The following is a 15,033-nucleotide window of genomic DNA, read 5'->3' as shown; positions in this document are numbered from 1 at the left end:
GTTACGAGGGCCTACGAGTTCCATCTAACAAACTATAAATATACTAAACTATCTATATGTTATTATAAACATTGTCTGTTATTTGCTGATAATAATTCTTCAATGTCATGATTACAGTTTTTCGTTTATAAGATACTGATTTGACTAAACCTAAAGATTCTATCTTTAGCTTTATCATTTAAACTCAGATTAAAGTAAACTATTTACATTTTATAATTAATTTAAATATTATAATGATATTAATTTCATAATGTTAGACTAAGCCGTAAAACTGTATAATTAAAAAGTAGTTGTAAGATACAGAAACCATTTTGAATTGTAAAACTGTTTGAGTCATAGTCGGTAATTATTTTGTCGTCTGGTAGTCAGTCGAGCGCGATCTTTGTTGGTGATAATACACTTTGTTGGAACTATACGAAGATTTTCATTGCTGAATACACATTCCTGACGTCACGCTGCCCGTCTCAGTAATAATAGATCATATCCGACCAACTACAAAAGCATCAATTACAATAACGAGTAGCATTTTATGCAAATTTTTATTGAAAGAATACTATTTTACTTTACTTAAAGGAACTTGAGCTAACTCTTCATAATAACTATACAACATACTATACAATCATGCCCACGTGGAATGGTGGCAATATAAAATCTTTTTAACAAAAAAAATTGAACCGACCTCAAAATCACACAAATAAACCAAAAAGCGAAAAATAACATCGTATGTGCTACCTTCTCACTTTGAAGGCGGAAATCCATTAAATTGTTGATATTACTTACTGTCCCATATGATAATAATCTCATCAAAAGTGAAAAGGAAAGTATCAAATACTTGGACATTGAGATAACCTCCATGAGGAATGTTGTGTCAACCAACATTGTTCCGATAATCGCTTCAGTCTTATAGCAAAAGTTTCGACCAAAGCTTTACTGTAGGACTGAGGGTTGGGTAAAGAAGATAGTAATTCTTAAGACGGTGTTGTGTTTATTATAAGGACTCCAGAGTAAGAAACCTTTCCTTGACCCTTACTCTGGAGTCCTGACTACTAATGGCTTTAGCCCCGCAGCGAACTGATTTTTTTTTAATTTTTTTTAATAGTGTAGTTTAGAGTATTTTGATGAATCTGGTCCGTTTCACTCTAGCATCCGCATAGTAATGTACAATTACTTACTATAATATTCGAATTGCAAAATCACAACTATAAGTAAGAACCAGTAGCTTTCAGGCGTCTGCGACATCGGAAACAAAAAACCCCAAAAGTAATTGATGAACCTCGCAAGTTTTACAACTTATAGATCAAACTTTAGTAAATCGTAATTATAATCGTCAAAAGTGGTCTTACCACTCTAGCAAGAGTGGACGATTAAGAAGAAGGATTCGTAGGTAATTATGTATTTGTGTACACAGTTGCACAGATATCTGAAAGTCTGGAAACACTACGACAGGTTTGCAAAAAAGTTACTTTCTTCAAATAAAGCAGATTAACTCCGTCTATTCTTTGTAATTTTAAGGTAATTTTGCCCTCCAGGCTCCATCCTTATTTAACTCGTATTACACCTTGCAAAGCGATACATCGGCAACATTGCTTGCAGGTATAGGCATTATAATTAACCCTAACTACTGGAGCAGATTTTGAAAACTTTAAAGCACAGCTAACCCTTAAAGGGATATTGCATTTTAGTAGATCTGTTTGGTTTCAATGTAAGACAAAAGTAACATCTCTAAACTGCTCAAACATTCACTTCACTAAAAATCGATCGTTTACACGCATGCGTCATATTCTCAGACTAACACCTTGCCTGTCAAACTGAACCGGCCGATTTATTGTTATTACATGAGAATACGGGCACAACAATATAAATAAAACAAAACAGAGTCGAAAATATCATGTGATGAAGTCAAAAGTTAACTGTGCAGTTAAAACTATGCGTAGATAGGTACGACCAATGACAAAGTAAAATCTACAAATGTGAAAAGTGTAGCCATTTAATTTTTGTCAATGAAATTAAAACTACTCAGCTGTTAATTAAAATATAATTAATTAACATTGTTATTAACTTTCAATAAACCATTATTAGATAGGTACAACTCTATGTAGGTATCTTTAGTAGAATGCGATCTGTGGGTACTTAAAAAAAACTTCTAAAATCTAAAATAAACACCTTTTATTACATAAATAAGAAAAGTATAACTCCCAAAATGGTGGTACATTATAAAATGGACCGAGAAAGAAGAAAGTGATATACAAACTGATTGGCAAACAATGAATGAAACGTTAGGACGCGGGTACGCCCGCATCGAAGCGATACGCGCCGCGCGGGGCGAAGCCCTAGCTATGCCGGAGCCCGGAGCGCCGCCCCCGGATAGATACAACTCTGTCTATTTGACTCTATTTGTGGCTGGTGCTGCGTTTCTTCTGCCGTTTAACAGGTAAGTATTATACAATGTAATACTTACATGTAATACTTATACAAGCCTATATTAGCGGACGGTTGGTTTAAGCAATGTGTTAAAATAAGTACATTATGATATAAATCCGGTAAGTTGAAAATTCCACGCGGACGAAGTCGCGGGCATCCGCTAGTACAGTATTATAATTTACTATAATTATTAATGTCAATAGGCACAATTTTTATAGTTTTTTATAGTTTTCCTGAGTGAATGTGGAAGCTGATCCAATGGCCTCCAAGCGCTTTTATCATTAAGGAATTCCTCAATTGTGTACCTTGACTAAGTAAATGATTTTATAACACATTTGCTCGTAAAGCATCTTTTATTTCACAAATGTCAATATTGTAATGTATCTCAATACGCACATGTGCCTTAATGTAAAGTTAAATGCACTATATAAATGTAGTATAAATCCTTTATCATCTGTCTAAAAACGAACGGTACTTTTTTAAACCTTAGCAAAAAGTTTTTATTACAGATAAGTTCTCAACATTTTATGAATAAAAATAACTTTGTGAGATAAAATATAATACATAAAAATTCAATTCTTTCATTTTAATAATTTTGACAATAAATTACAACCATTTAGATATCTGTAACAGAAACACAAAAATATTAATTTACTTTATTAGTAATACTGGCTGTTTTTGCCTAAAAAAATACGCACTTCGCTATCTGTGTAAAAATGACACTCTTGTCATCATAATGAAAACAGGCAAAGAACAGAGATGCAAATTCATTTTCAGACAGTGCACTGAGAATAATAAGCTACGTTCGTAAGTAGATTGCAATTTACTACTTACTACAGGTGCAGCATACGTAACAAAGATCCCATATACTTAGTAATGGTACAGCATACTGTGACGTTTAGAAGCAACACCATGTTCCTTAAGTAGCTTGTGTTTAAATGAGTCGCTTATTTTCATAAGTATGTTCAAATTCATTTTCAGAAGGTTTGCATGTTCAAAGTGTGTTTCCTCGCAAATCTATACTAATACAATAAAGCTGAAGAGTTTGTTTGTTTGTTTATTTGTTTGTTTGTTTGATTGAACGCGCTAATCTCAGGAATTACTGGTCCGATTTGAAAAATTCTTTCAGTTTTAGATAGCCCATTTATCGAGGAAGGCTATAGGCTATATATTATCCCCGTATTTCTACGAGAACGGGAACCACGCGGGGAAACCGCGTGGCATCAGCTAGTGTGTTATAAAACGTCGTATGACATACGTGCGCTTTGATAATTACAGCCTCTGCTTTCTTACTATAGCTGGTCTATTGGCTATCATTCTGATAGGAGACTCGAGATCAGCAGTGAGCCGAATATGGGTTGATAATTATGATAATAATGAAGAAATGATTGATAATAATGCGCAAATCCCATAGATACAAAACGCACTGTAAACCTTTAATGATTTCTTTGATATTTGCATCATGCTTAGTCAGAGCCACAATAAACACTTCAATACATACCTTGTAAAAAAAACAACGCAATTAATTGTCTTAATTTTATATACTTGAGTATTATCTAAGTATATTAATTTAATGGGTACCTACGAGCCAAAACATTTCTCCTGATAAACAAAAATAACAGATAATTTCGCATAGTAAAACAAAATACTTTAACAATGACGAGTTATGCAAAAATAAAACATTTTGCATATCGCAGTTTTAGAAAAATATACCATGAATTTTGTACCATGAATGCTTACTCTAGTTAAAAACCTTGTGCACACCACTGCTTTTTTTTTATTCCTTACAAGTAAGCCCTTGATTACAATCTCACCTGATGGTAAGTGATGATGCAATCTAAGATGGAAGCGGACTAACTTGTTAAGAGGAGGATGAAAATCCACACCCCTTTCGGTTTCTTTCTACACGACATCGCACCGGAACGCTAATCGCTTGTCGGTACGTCTTTGTCGGGAGGGTCGTAACTAGCCACGGTCAAAGCCTCCCACCAGCCACTAGACCAGTTAAGAAAACCTCAATGGGCCCAGCCGGGGATCGAACCCAGGACCTACGTCTAGTAAATCCACCACGCATAACACTGCGCCACGGAGGCCGTTAAAACCGAGCGACTTGGTCGCTAACTATTGGGCCGTTGCTTACGAGCACCAATAGTTAGCGACCAACTCTCGTAAATGACATGTTACAGCTTCATAATGGCGGTGGACTACTTCCAACACCACTACCCGAAGACGACGATCATGTTCGACATGTCGACCGTGTACATCGTGTCAGCGTGCGTCGCCGTCGTCACCAACAACATCCTGCTCGACCTCTTCACCTACAACACCAGAATCACTTTTGGTATGTAAAACCATAGATTAAAGAATAATATACTGATAGAACACACGACAGTGCTCGTAGCCGTTCCAAATACAAAATTCAAAAGCTAATACATTGTCGAGTCATTACGACACGAAGCGTACCAGTGAATTTCAATATTATTCAAGAAAAATGGCTTGGCATGTAAAACCACAGATTAAAGAATAATAGGCAGAGAAGCGCACGGAGTACGACGGTGCTCGTAGCCGTTCCAAATACAAAATTTATAAAAAACGAATACATTCTCGAGTCAGTACGACACTAAGCGTCGAATCACGGAATCAGTAATTTACAATGATAATCAAGAAAAAATGGCGTCTTAAATTTTTAAAAAATTTAAAAACTGTTTACAAAAACTAAATAAATATGATGGATTATTTTTTATTGGTAATTAATTATACATATTAATTTACATAATTGTTGTTAGTGTTGTATTTTAAAATACAAAATATGAAAAAAGTTTGTATATACGGATGTTAAGGAGACGCGTGACCTTATTTTTCTTTTTTTTTTTTATTTCACCGGCTTCACGCTGTTTGTAGAACTATTCTGGATATGGATATGGATTTATTCTGTGTGTAAAACGTAACAAATATCAGTATGTCTATTGTCATTTATCTGATCATACCTTTCAAATAACATCGAATTATTCGTCATAGCATAACATCGAACTGAGTTGTACACTACCGTGGACTTACAATTCCGATTTTGTAGTACAGACTATTTAGAACTTAACCTTACCTAATTATACTACCAATGAGAGAACCTATTGTACCTCAGTACCATGTGTAAGTGGTACCTAACTACCTAGGTCACTTGTAAGCCAAGTAGTTCAGGAACATGGAACACAGTGCGTAAATTTTAAATGTTTACGTAAACTTGCTATATTATATAAATTAGACATGGTCGTTGTAAATCAAATAAAATAAAAAATATTTCTTTAGAAAACTGTTAACAACAGGTTCTCATAATATATTGTAGAGCTATTTGTGACATAGAAGAATTACCACCATATTTTTTGGCCAAACAACATCGCTGTGTTTTTCTGTCTGAAAGCTGGTAAATTCATAGGTACATAAGATACTACCTATACTTACGTCTCAGGTTTATGGGCTTAAGAGATTTTCTCTTTCTGGCATATCTATTATTTCTGGTTGTTCTATAATCATCATCATTATCAGCCGATGGACGTCCACTGCTAGACATAGGCCTCCTGCATGGACTTCCAAACAAAACGGTCTCGAACCGCGAGTATCCAGCGGCTCCCTGCAACCCGCTTGATGTCCTCGATCCACATAATGGGGGGTCGACCAACACTGCGCTTTCCAATGCGCGTCGCTATTCCAGCACCTTGGGACCCCAACGTTCATCGGCTCTTCGAACTATGTGCCCTGCCCATTGCCACTTCAGCTTCGCGACTCGCTAAGTTACTCTATTATTAAGCAAAATTTTCCACCTAGTATCAAGTGTGCCTCTTGCTTGCTTCCGTCGACTACTTACTATTTATTATAAAAAAAATACAGTAAGGAAATTCATGTGTTCAACGTTTTACATAAACTTAATAATGCTATTTTTGCAGGTATATTGTTGTCTCTGGCAACAATGCTATTCGTGGCAGTCTGCAACATCGGCTGGGATGGTTTCTCTTTAAGCGTGTCTTACACCATCAACCTCGTCGCAATAGGAGTGGTGGCATTTGGTTGTACCATCCAACAAGCATCATACTACGGATTCACTGGATGCCTGCCACCTCGGTACACGCAGGCAGTAATGGCTGGGGAAAGTATGTCATGTTTAAGCATATTAAATACCATTTTATCATCATCATAATAAGCCATAGTCTTCTTGTAAAGATTTCCTTTTAAACTCAACTCGATGAGTAGCACATTCTTAATGCACATTTATACTGGCAAAGTTTATTCATAACTGATTTATATTTTACCAGGCGCCGCCGGATTTTGGGTCTCGTTGGACAGAATCGTCACAAAGTATGGCTTCCGTCAGCCCAAACGCAGCACGTTCATGTTCTTCGTGTTCTCGATACTGATCCTGCTCGGCCACTCCATGCTACACCACGTGATGATGCGTCACCCGCTGGTGCAGCACTACTTGCGCCTGACCAACGAGTCGCGGCATCGACGCCGCATACAACTTCATCTCAATCCTACGGAGGATGCCACTTTGGTACGTGAAAGAATGAAAAAAAAACAACACTACCCGGTCAAGCTTCGTTTTGACTTATGTACGGTTCTTCCTACCCCTACCTAAGCTGCTCCTACCCAATCCTATCCCTACCCCTACCCTACCCTACACCTAACCTACCCCTACACTAACATCAATCATTTGTTTTGCCTTCCCGGAACTTCTCAACTAACACTTGAATTTGGTATGGTATTAAAGTTCAAATTGCCTTTTAAGTATTATTACGAATCGGTTCTATGGGAGTATAGATTTTTTTTAGACTTTTTAAATTATTTTTCCGTGAGAACCATCCTCATACTTTAAGGAGTATTCTAAAAAAAATGATTTAGCGAATTCAGTTCAGCCGTTTTCGAGAGTTGCGCTTAGGAAGATTCAAGATTCATTTTTATATTATACCTATAATCCTAGATTATGCCACACATCACAATATTTCCAATACACTCTCCCAGGACAATATCCTGCCATGTGTGGCATAACCTAGAAAATGGCCTAGCTAGCTTCTCCATTACCTTTAAAAAAAGGTCAGGGCGTTTGTGATTGACGTGGGCTTGTACATATTTTAAATGGCTCAAAAAAGAGATTATTAGAGTGCTTTGCTCTTTATAGATGGAGAGTGAGGCTGGCGAGCCTAGTTATGGAGTGCTGAAATTACAGAGTCCTGCACCGTCTTCTGGAATCGGTAAGTTTTTACTTGTAGACCAAATTATGTGAAGTATTTTTTTCATTATTTACATTAATTAGCAACCCATTTTTGGCTCACTGTTGAGCAACTCCTCTAGGAATGTGAGGGGTTAGGCCAATAGTACACCAACGCGGTCCACCAATGCGCTGGCTCAATGCGGATTGGCAGACTTCACACACGCAGAGAATTAAAAGCTCTGATAGCCCAGTGGATTTGACCTCAGCCTCCGATTCCGCAGCGTGCGGGTTCGAATCCAGTCCGGGGCATGCACCTCCAACTTTTTAGTTGTGTGCATTTTATGAAATTAAATATCGCGTGTCTCAAACGGTGAAAGAAAAACATCGCGAAGAAACCTGCATACTAGAGAATTTTCTTAATTTACATCACTGACAGTGAATTGAAGTATTTTTTTATTTTGTTTTCAATGTCTTCATCTAAAGTAATTAGTAATTACCAAATAACATGGCAGATAATTATAATAGTTATTCTGCTTGCTTTTCTCGCTTTATGTGTATTTTAGGAAAAACTCAGGGAAATGAGAACATCTCTATTTTGGAAGAGACACAATTATCAACCCAGGTTTTATTTTTAAACTTTATTTATACTTATATCCTACTAATATTATTAACGCGAAAGTTTGTATGGATGTTTGGATGTTTGTTACTCTATAACGCCTCAACTACTGAACCGAATTAGCTGAAATTAGATATAGCCTGGATTAACACATAGACTACTTTGTGTCCTGGAAAAATTTATGGTTCCCGAGGGATTTGTGAAAAATTAAATTCCACGCGGGCGTCCGCTAGTAACCTAATAATCAAACCATCTAATAAATCTAGCCTCTGCATTTTAGCTGAAGCTGAGAACACGTTCAGTTTCGCGAACCCCGTATACTCGCCCACCGCGTCAGCGCCAGTGCCACTGGTGTCGCCACCGCCCAGCGTGTCGGAGCCATCCGTGTCTCCATCAGCTACCCTGCGGACACCACGACCCTCGTATAAAGTTGAAGATGTTGTCTTCGAATCACCCGAGAGGCCCACTTCATGGCGAAACTTTAAACGTAAGTTTTTTTTTACTATTTACAAATTATTGACCATAATCTCACCTGATGGTAAGTGATGATGCAATCTAAGATGGAAGCGGGCTAATTTGTTAGAAGGATGAAAATCCACACCCCTTTTGGTTTCTACGCGACATCGGATTACAAGTTAGCCCTTGACTACAATCTCACCTGATATTTAGTGATGATGCAATCTAAGATGGCAGCGTGCTAGCTTGTTAGGAGTAGGATGAAAATCCACACCCCCTTTCGAGAGGTGCGAGAGGATTACCAGCAAAATGTGTCAAAAAAGAGTGTCAAGGAATTCCTTAACCCTACATCCAGTGGTCACAAGTCCTGGACTTTTCTCGGAGTTTTTTTTTTCTACCACGCGATGGACCCGGCACCTGCACGGTGAATCCATGGACTGCTAAGATATTCGTCTCGTTCGAGCGGAATGGGGTATACGTCTAGTTTAACATTATTTGTGTTTTTTTTACACAGGTGGTGTATTAGCTCGCTGGGCCGTAGCCCGGGCAATCTACCCCTACATGGTGTCCATCGGTCTAGTATACTTCACGACCCTGAGCCTGTACCCTGGAATCGCTTCAGAGGTCCCATCATGTCGCCTCGGATCCTGGATGCCGATAGTCCTAATGTCTGCTTTCAACTTCTTCGATTTTATTGGAAAGGTAAATTCCACTAGTCTCTTACGAGCTTAAACAATATTTTATTTTTTATTGCTATAGGACAGTTCTTATTTTTTGTGGTTTTCTCTTTATCATCTTGTACTCACAGATTAAAGAATAATAGGCACGGAACACGGGAGTTATGCAGCCATTCAAAAAATAATAAATTCTAAAGTCAGCTACACGAAGCGTCGCATCAGTAATTTTCAATATTATTCAAGAAAAATTCAGTGTCTTATGTATTTTAATATTTTAAAAACTGTTCACAATAACTAAAAAAATATAATAGAGTATTTTTTTATAGTTATTGTTGTTAGATATTAATTTACGTGATTGTTGTTAGTGTTAAATCTTGAAATACAAATTATGAAAAAAGCTTGCATAAGTAGTTAACAACATTTTGCGGATGCCAAGGACGTTTTGACGTTGACGTTTTGACGGTGACGTTTTTTTTATGACTTTCGCCGACTTCACTGCGCGGCTTGTAAAGACTCATTCTGTATCATTCTCTATTCTGTGCTTGTACTTGAGAGACGTAAACAAAAACTAAGTCAAACATTTTAATATGTTTTTAAGTGTAACTTATTCATTAAACGGAATGAACCGTTTTGATGCGAAAGCTATAAAAACAGCACTTTTTACTAAATAAAGTGTTTAATTTACACCAATAAATCACTTAACTCTGTTTATCTGAAACTGTTTTTGTGGTATCTATTTTTAATTATTAGCTTACAATTTTTTGCATCATCATCATCATCATGGTCAACCCATATTCGTTTCACTGCTGAGCTCGAGTCTCCTCTCAGAATAAAAGAGGTTAGGCCAATAGTCCACACACACTGGCCTAATGTCGATTATTTGCATACTCTAGGCATTATCTTTTGTTGAACAGATAGCAGCAGCTTGGCCATACGAGTGGAGTCGCAGTCAGCTCCTGATGGCGAGTGGAGTTCGACTTCTGTTGGTTCCTCTCATGTTACTTTGTGCCGCCCCCAGACATTCACCACACATAGTCGGAGACGTAAGCTGCCGTTTCAATACTATATAACAGCTCCGCCCCTAGCCAAGTGGCACGTCGATTCTCTTTCTACGATCGCTAACGCTTCGAAAACTAGAAAAATTTATGGGAATGACAGACCTTGATCACGTGACCTGTCGATAGCGAAAGTTTTTTTTTTTTAATAAATAAATATACTTAAACAATACACATCACTATCTAGCCTCAAAGTAAGCATACAGAGTAGCTTGTGTTATGCGTACTAAGATAGTTGATATTATAATATTCATATACATTTATATACTACATTTATATACTACATATAAATACTTCTATAATGTATAAATACACACAGACACTGGAAAACACTCATGCTCATCACACAAATATTTTCCAGTTGTGGGAATCGAACCCACGGCCGTGGATGCAGAAAGCAGGGTCACTACCCACTGCGCCACGCGGCCGTCAAATGTCATTCCTATACATCTTTCTAGTTTTCAAAGCGTTAGCGATCGTAGAAAGAGAATCGATGTGCCACTTGGCTAGGGGGGCAGATTATTATCAAACTCTATTCTGAGTATTACAGATTTTCAAAAATAAGAAACCCTAAGTTTTTGTAAAAACCTTTAAAGTGGTCCTATAAATCCTTAATTATATTGTTTAAAATGCTCAGACTAATTATTTATGGACCTGCCTCGCTAGACGTTACCCCTCTGTCAAAGTGATAGAAAGACTCACATGAGTGAGTGTGAATGAAGTGAAGAGCGACAATAGCTTAAGAGCGGTCGAATTCATCACCGATGGGTGGTGGTTCGATCTCCGCCCCGTTGATCTATTGTCGTACCCACTCCTAATACAGTCTTTCTCGACTAGTTGGAGGGGAATGGGAATATTGGTCATATTAAAAAAAAGATATGGCAAATATTCTTTTAAAAAACGATCTAACGCGTTTATAAAAACTGTTTCTATAGACTCTGAGATCTGATTGACGTCTGCAAAATTAATTTTAACATCGAATACAATACAGAATTCATTTATTTTCTCGCAAACTTGTTTTTCGCAAAAGTATAGTGTAACACGCGGGGCTAAACCCATTATAAACTCGGTTTCTATTTAATTTATTTCTCGCCTTACGGCTCGTGCCCTAAAAATACCTCGTATATAATGGGTCTTTTCAGCCCCTTGTATAACAATCCACTATTTCCATGTTTCAGGTTTATCCAATAATGTTTTCTGTAGTACTTGGCTTCACGAACGGTTTATTTGGATCTGTGCCTATGATCATGGCTCCATCGCGTGTTGGAAGGGAACATAGAGAGATTGCAGGTAATTGTGATATATAGAAAGAAAGAAAGAAAGAAAGAAAGAAAATTATTTTATTTGGACACACACACATAATACACAAAAGACAACAAATACCTAAAACAAAAGAAAGAAATTTTAAAAATATAGTAAACTAATAATTTAAAGATATTAAACTAATGATTAAATTAAATCCAAAAAAATGATGTGTGTGGTACCAAAATGGTCTCCACTCAGCATGTGCTACGCTAGTGATGGATGCACCAGCGCAGCGCTGGTCTTCCGTGGAACCATGTGGTGACGCGGGCGGAAACAACAAGAAGAAGTGTTACTGTTATATATGTAAAATCACTTTCATTTTCATTTTATTTGATGAAATTTATTGAAAAAAAATGTTGATGAATATTTTTTTTATTTTTAAGCTTCTTGTTATAATATCTACCTAAATAATAACCCCTAAGAAAACACGACATAATAGAAACTAAAATAAAAATAAAAATTTTCAATCGACTTCAAAAAAGGAGGATTCTCAAGTCAAGCTTTTTTTAAGTAGAATATGATCATGTCCTTAAATCATTGGCATACTTAAAAACAGAGTACGGAGTAACGTACTCTTTTGTTTTATTCTTTACAAGTTAGCCCTTGCCTATAACCTGGTAAGTGATGATGCAATCTAAGATGGAAGCGGGCTAACTTGTTGGGAGGAGGATGAAAATCCACACCCCTTTCGGTACGTCTTTGTCGGTAAGGTGGTAACTAGGCACGGCTGAACCCTTTCACCATCCAGACCTGGACCAATTAAGAAAACCTCAATCAGCCCAGCCGTGGATCGAACACAGGAACTCCGTCTTGTAAATCCACCGCGCTTACCGCTGCGCCACGGAGGCCGTAAAAAACCCGTAAATTATTAGTGGAAACAGAGAGTTTCCACTAATAATTTACGAATTTTTGGATACGATGTCAATCAATACAATGTTTCAGGTAATATGATGACGCTGTCCTACAACGGTGGCTTGCTGTCGGGTTCTCTAGTGTCCTACTTGCTTCTGAGCATGTTGGGCGAGCCTGCAGACATGTGCCGCATCTACCCCACCCCCGTGTTGCCCACCATACCACCAGTGCCCACTGCTGGGAACGCTACACTCTTACTACCTATCCATTAAATAAATACGTAGTCAATAAGTGTTATATGATTACACAGATTAGAGAATGATACAGAAAAGTCTTTAGCCGGTGAAACCCATGGAAAAAAAACAATGGTCACGCGTACATCTTGACATTCGCATATTGTTGCTATCTACGATATACAAACTTTTTTCATAATTTGTATTTCACTTTAATATCATAATTTAATCAATAACTATCTATAAAAATATACTGCATCTTATTAAGCTATTGCATAGCTTCTATCGCGGGTCTTGAGCGCGGGGACCGAATCCAGAAATTCCGTAACGAAAAAACCTCACGCTCCCCACTCCGACGGGCACGGAGGTGTGGCTTGAAGGCCGTGCATCGTCTAACGTCGTTTCAGTTCGGCAGTCTTCGACACGGCGTTGTGTGCGTGCGATTAAACGTATTGTACGACTCTACGATTCGTGCGAGTTTGAACGAATCGAGACGAGCTGCTCCGAAATCGGACGAATACATAAGCAGCTGTTTATGAGAATATATATAGGTGTATAGGTATTTATGTACAACAGTGTATAGCTGTACTTGTAAAATTTGTGTATAAAGTGTTTTGAATATAAATTAACAAAGTGCATTTATTTTTTTTAGAGATGGGCCGAGTACTCGGTTGATACTCGGTACTCGGCGTACTCGGCGGATTTTTTGATACTCGTACTCGGCCGAATAACTCGGTCGTTGAATGCCGAGTATACCTTGTATACGAAAAGCATTATTTAGGTACATATAATTAAAACAACAGTGTGAATCAAAAAGTATTTATTAGTTATTTAGGAAATCTTTGAAAATCTCAATTAAATTTAAATAAAATTAAAATAAAAGATTTAAAAGAGCAACTGTTAAGTTTCCCGTCGCTCTTCTCAACAGGAGACTACGCCTTCTGAGCTGGTGGTAGAGTCACTACAAATAGTCAAACTTGACGTTTCAAAAGTGCTTGTAAACTAAGCCTACTTGAAAAAAACTATTTTGAATTGAATTGAATTGAATTAATACTTGTTCACGCGCGCGAAATGGGAATTTGATTGAACCCAGTTACTCGGCCGAGTACTCGGTTGAAAAAAATTTGAACCGAGTAAAACTCGGTACTCGTTATTCGGCAAAAGTGTTACTCGGCGCATCTCTATTTTTTTTATTTATTTATTTATTGCATAAGTTGATACAAAATGCTATGCAATAGCTTTACCGCGGCAGTCCCCAAGTGCCACACGTCTTTTTTTTTCGCTTGTTAACAGGTTTTAAAATACCTATTTAAAAACATAAGACGACATTTTCCCTGAATGATATTGAAAATTGTGACGCTTTGTGATGTACTGACTCGAGAATGTACCTATTAGTTTTTATTTGGAATGGCTGCATAACTGCCGTGTTCCGTGCGCTCTATCTGCCTATTATTCTTTAATCTGTGTGTGATTAAGTATTCTTCCTGTAATGTTACACGGTTCAAATAGACATACTTTTATATCGCTTTCACTTGATCTACCACAGTTATTGTTCTACTTCTGTACTTTAGTTTTAGCTTAAATACAACAAATGCAACAGATGACAAGCCTTCTGTCTACTAGCAAGGACTCGTAAGAATTAACTTTAAATAAGAATATAATATTGTTGCTTCAGTTTAGTCGGTGCTAAGCCGGTGATGTATTAATTCAAGCCATGTAAGAACATCAAAAAAATCCGTTGTATGTAAAGTCGGTTTACTGACGATAATTGAACTTGACAACGTCATAAGACAATACTAATGGTTGCATTTTTCAAAGGAAAATGTTTATTTTTCTAAAATACTGTTTAATAATCTTCATAGACCAGAATATACTTTATTTCTTGTAAAAAAAGTTGGCAACCCTAAAGTGAGGGAACGACGCATGACGTCATCTTTTTTCGTGTGTGCAGCCGGCTCCATCGAAGTATAAGACGTTGTCATGAAAGAGCACGTCACAGTGCTCTTTCATGTGGTTCTTATTATCACGACACCGGCTTGGTACCGTCTTCAAACTGATCAGTAAAAAATAACATAATAATAGTATTGATGTTATTTTTCACTTTTTAGTTTAGTGGGTACGTTTTTAGGTTTTGAAGTCAGTTGTATTTTTTATCACATTTTTTTCCAGCCAAACTTCCCAAATGAACTTTAACTGAAGGAACGGTTTTAACGAAATC

At 37.2% G+C, this 15,033-nt stretch overlaps 1 protein-coding gene across 1 annotated transcript; it reads left to right on the top strand.

Moving 5' to 3' along the window:
- The first annotated feature begins 2,046 nt into the window (after positions 1 to 2,046).
- Positions 2,047 to 13,458, top strand: LOC112044962 (equilibrative nucleoside transporter 4). Its single transcript, XM_024080982.2, has 10 exons — positions 2,047 to 2,431; positions 4,608 to 4,762; positions 6,360 to 6,563; positions 6,726 to 6,964; positions 7,589 to 7,661; positions 8,518 to 8,724; positions 9,208 to 9,395; positions 10,285 to 10,413; positions 11,604 to 11,715; positions 12,673 to 13,458. Exons 1-10 carry the CDS (start codon positions 2,265 to 2,267, stop codon positions 12,852 to 12,854), a joined length of 1,656 nt encoding a protein of 551 aa, XP_023936750.1. The 5' UTR covers positions 2,047 to 2,264; the 3' UTR covers positions 12,855 to 13,458.
- The last annotated feature ends 1,575 nt before the right edge of the window (positions 13,459 to 15,033 follow it).

This window comes from Bicyclus anynana, chromosome 15, assembly GCF_947172395.1.
Source record: "Bicyclus anynana chromosome 15, ilBicAnyn1.1, whole genome shotgun sequence".
NCBI classification, from domain to species: Eukaryota; Metazoa; Arthropoda; class Insecta; order Lepidoptera; family Nymphalidae; genus Bicyclus; species Bicyclus anynana.
This window is presented reverse-complemented; position numbering and strand designations above follow the sequence as displayed.

Bases quoted from the DNA above. Each gene is read 5' to 3' on its own strand.
- LOC112044962 (XM_024080982.2), top strand. From the start codon at position 2,265: ATGAATGAAACGTTAGGACGCGGGTACGCCCGCATCGAAGCGATACGC. The intron at 6,564-6,725 runs GTATGTCATGTT...ATATTTTACCAG, and splicing joins GGCAGTAATGGCTGGGGAAA to GCGCCGCCGGATTTTGGGTC. The intron at 6,965-7,588 runs GTACGTGAAAGA...TGCTCTTTATAG, and splicing joins CTACGGAGGATGCCACTTTG to ATGGAGAGTGAGGCTGGCGA.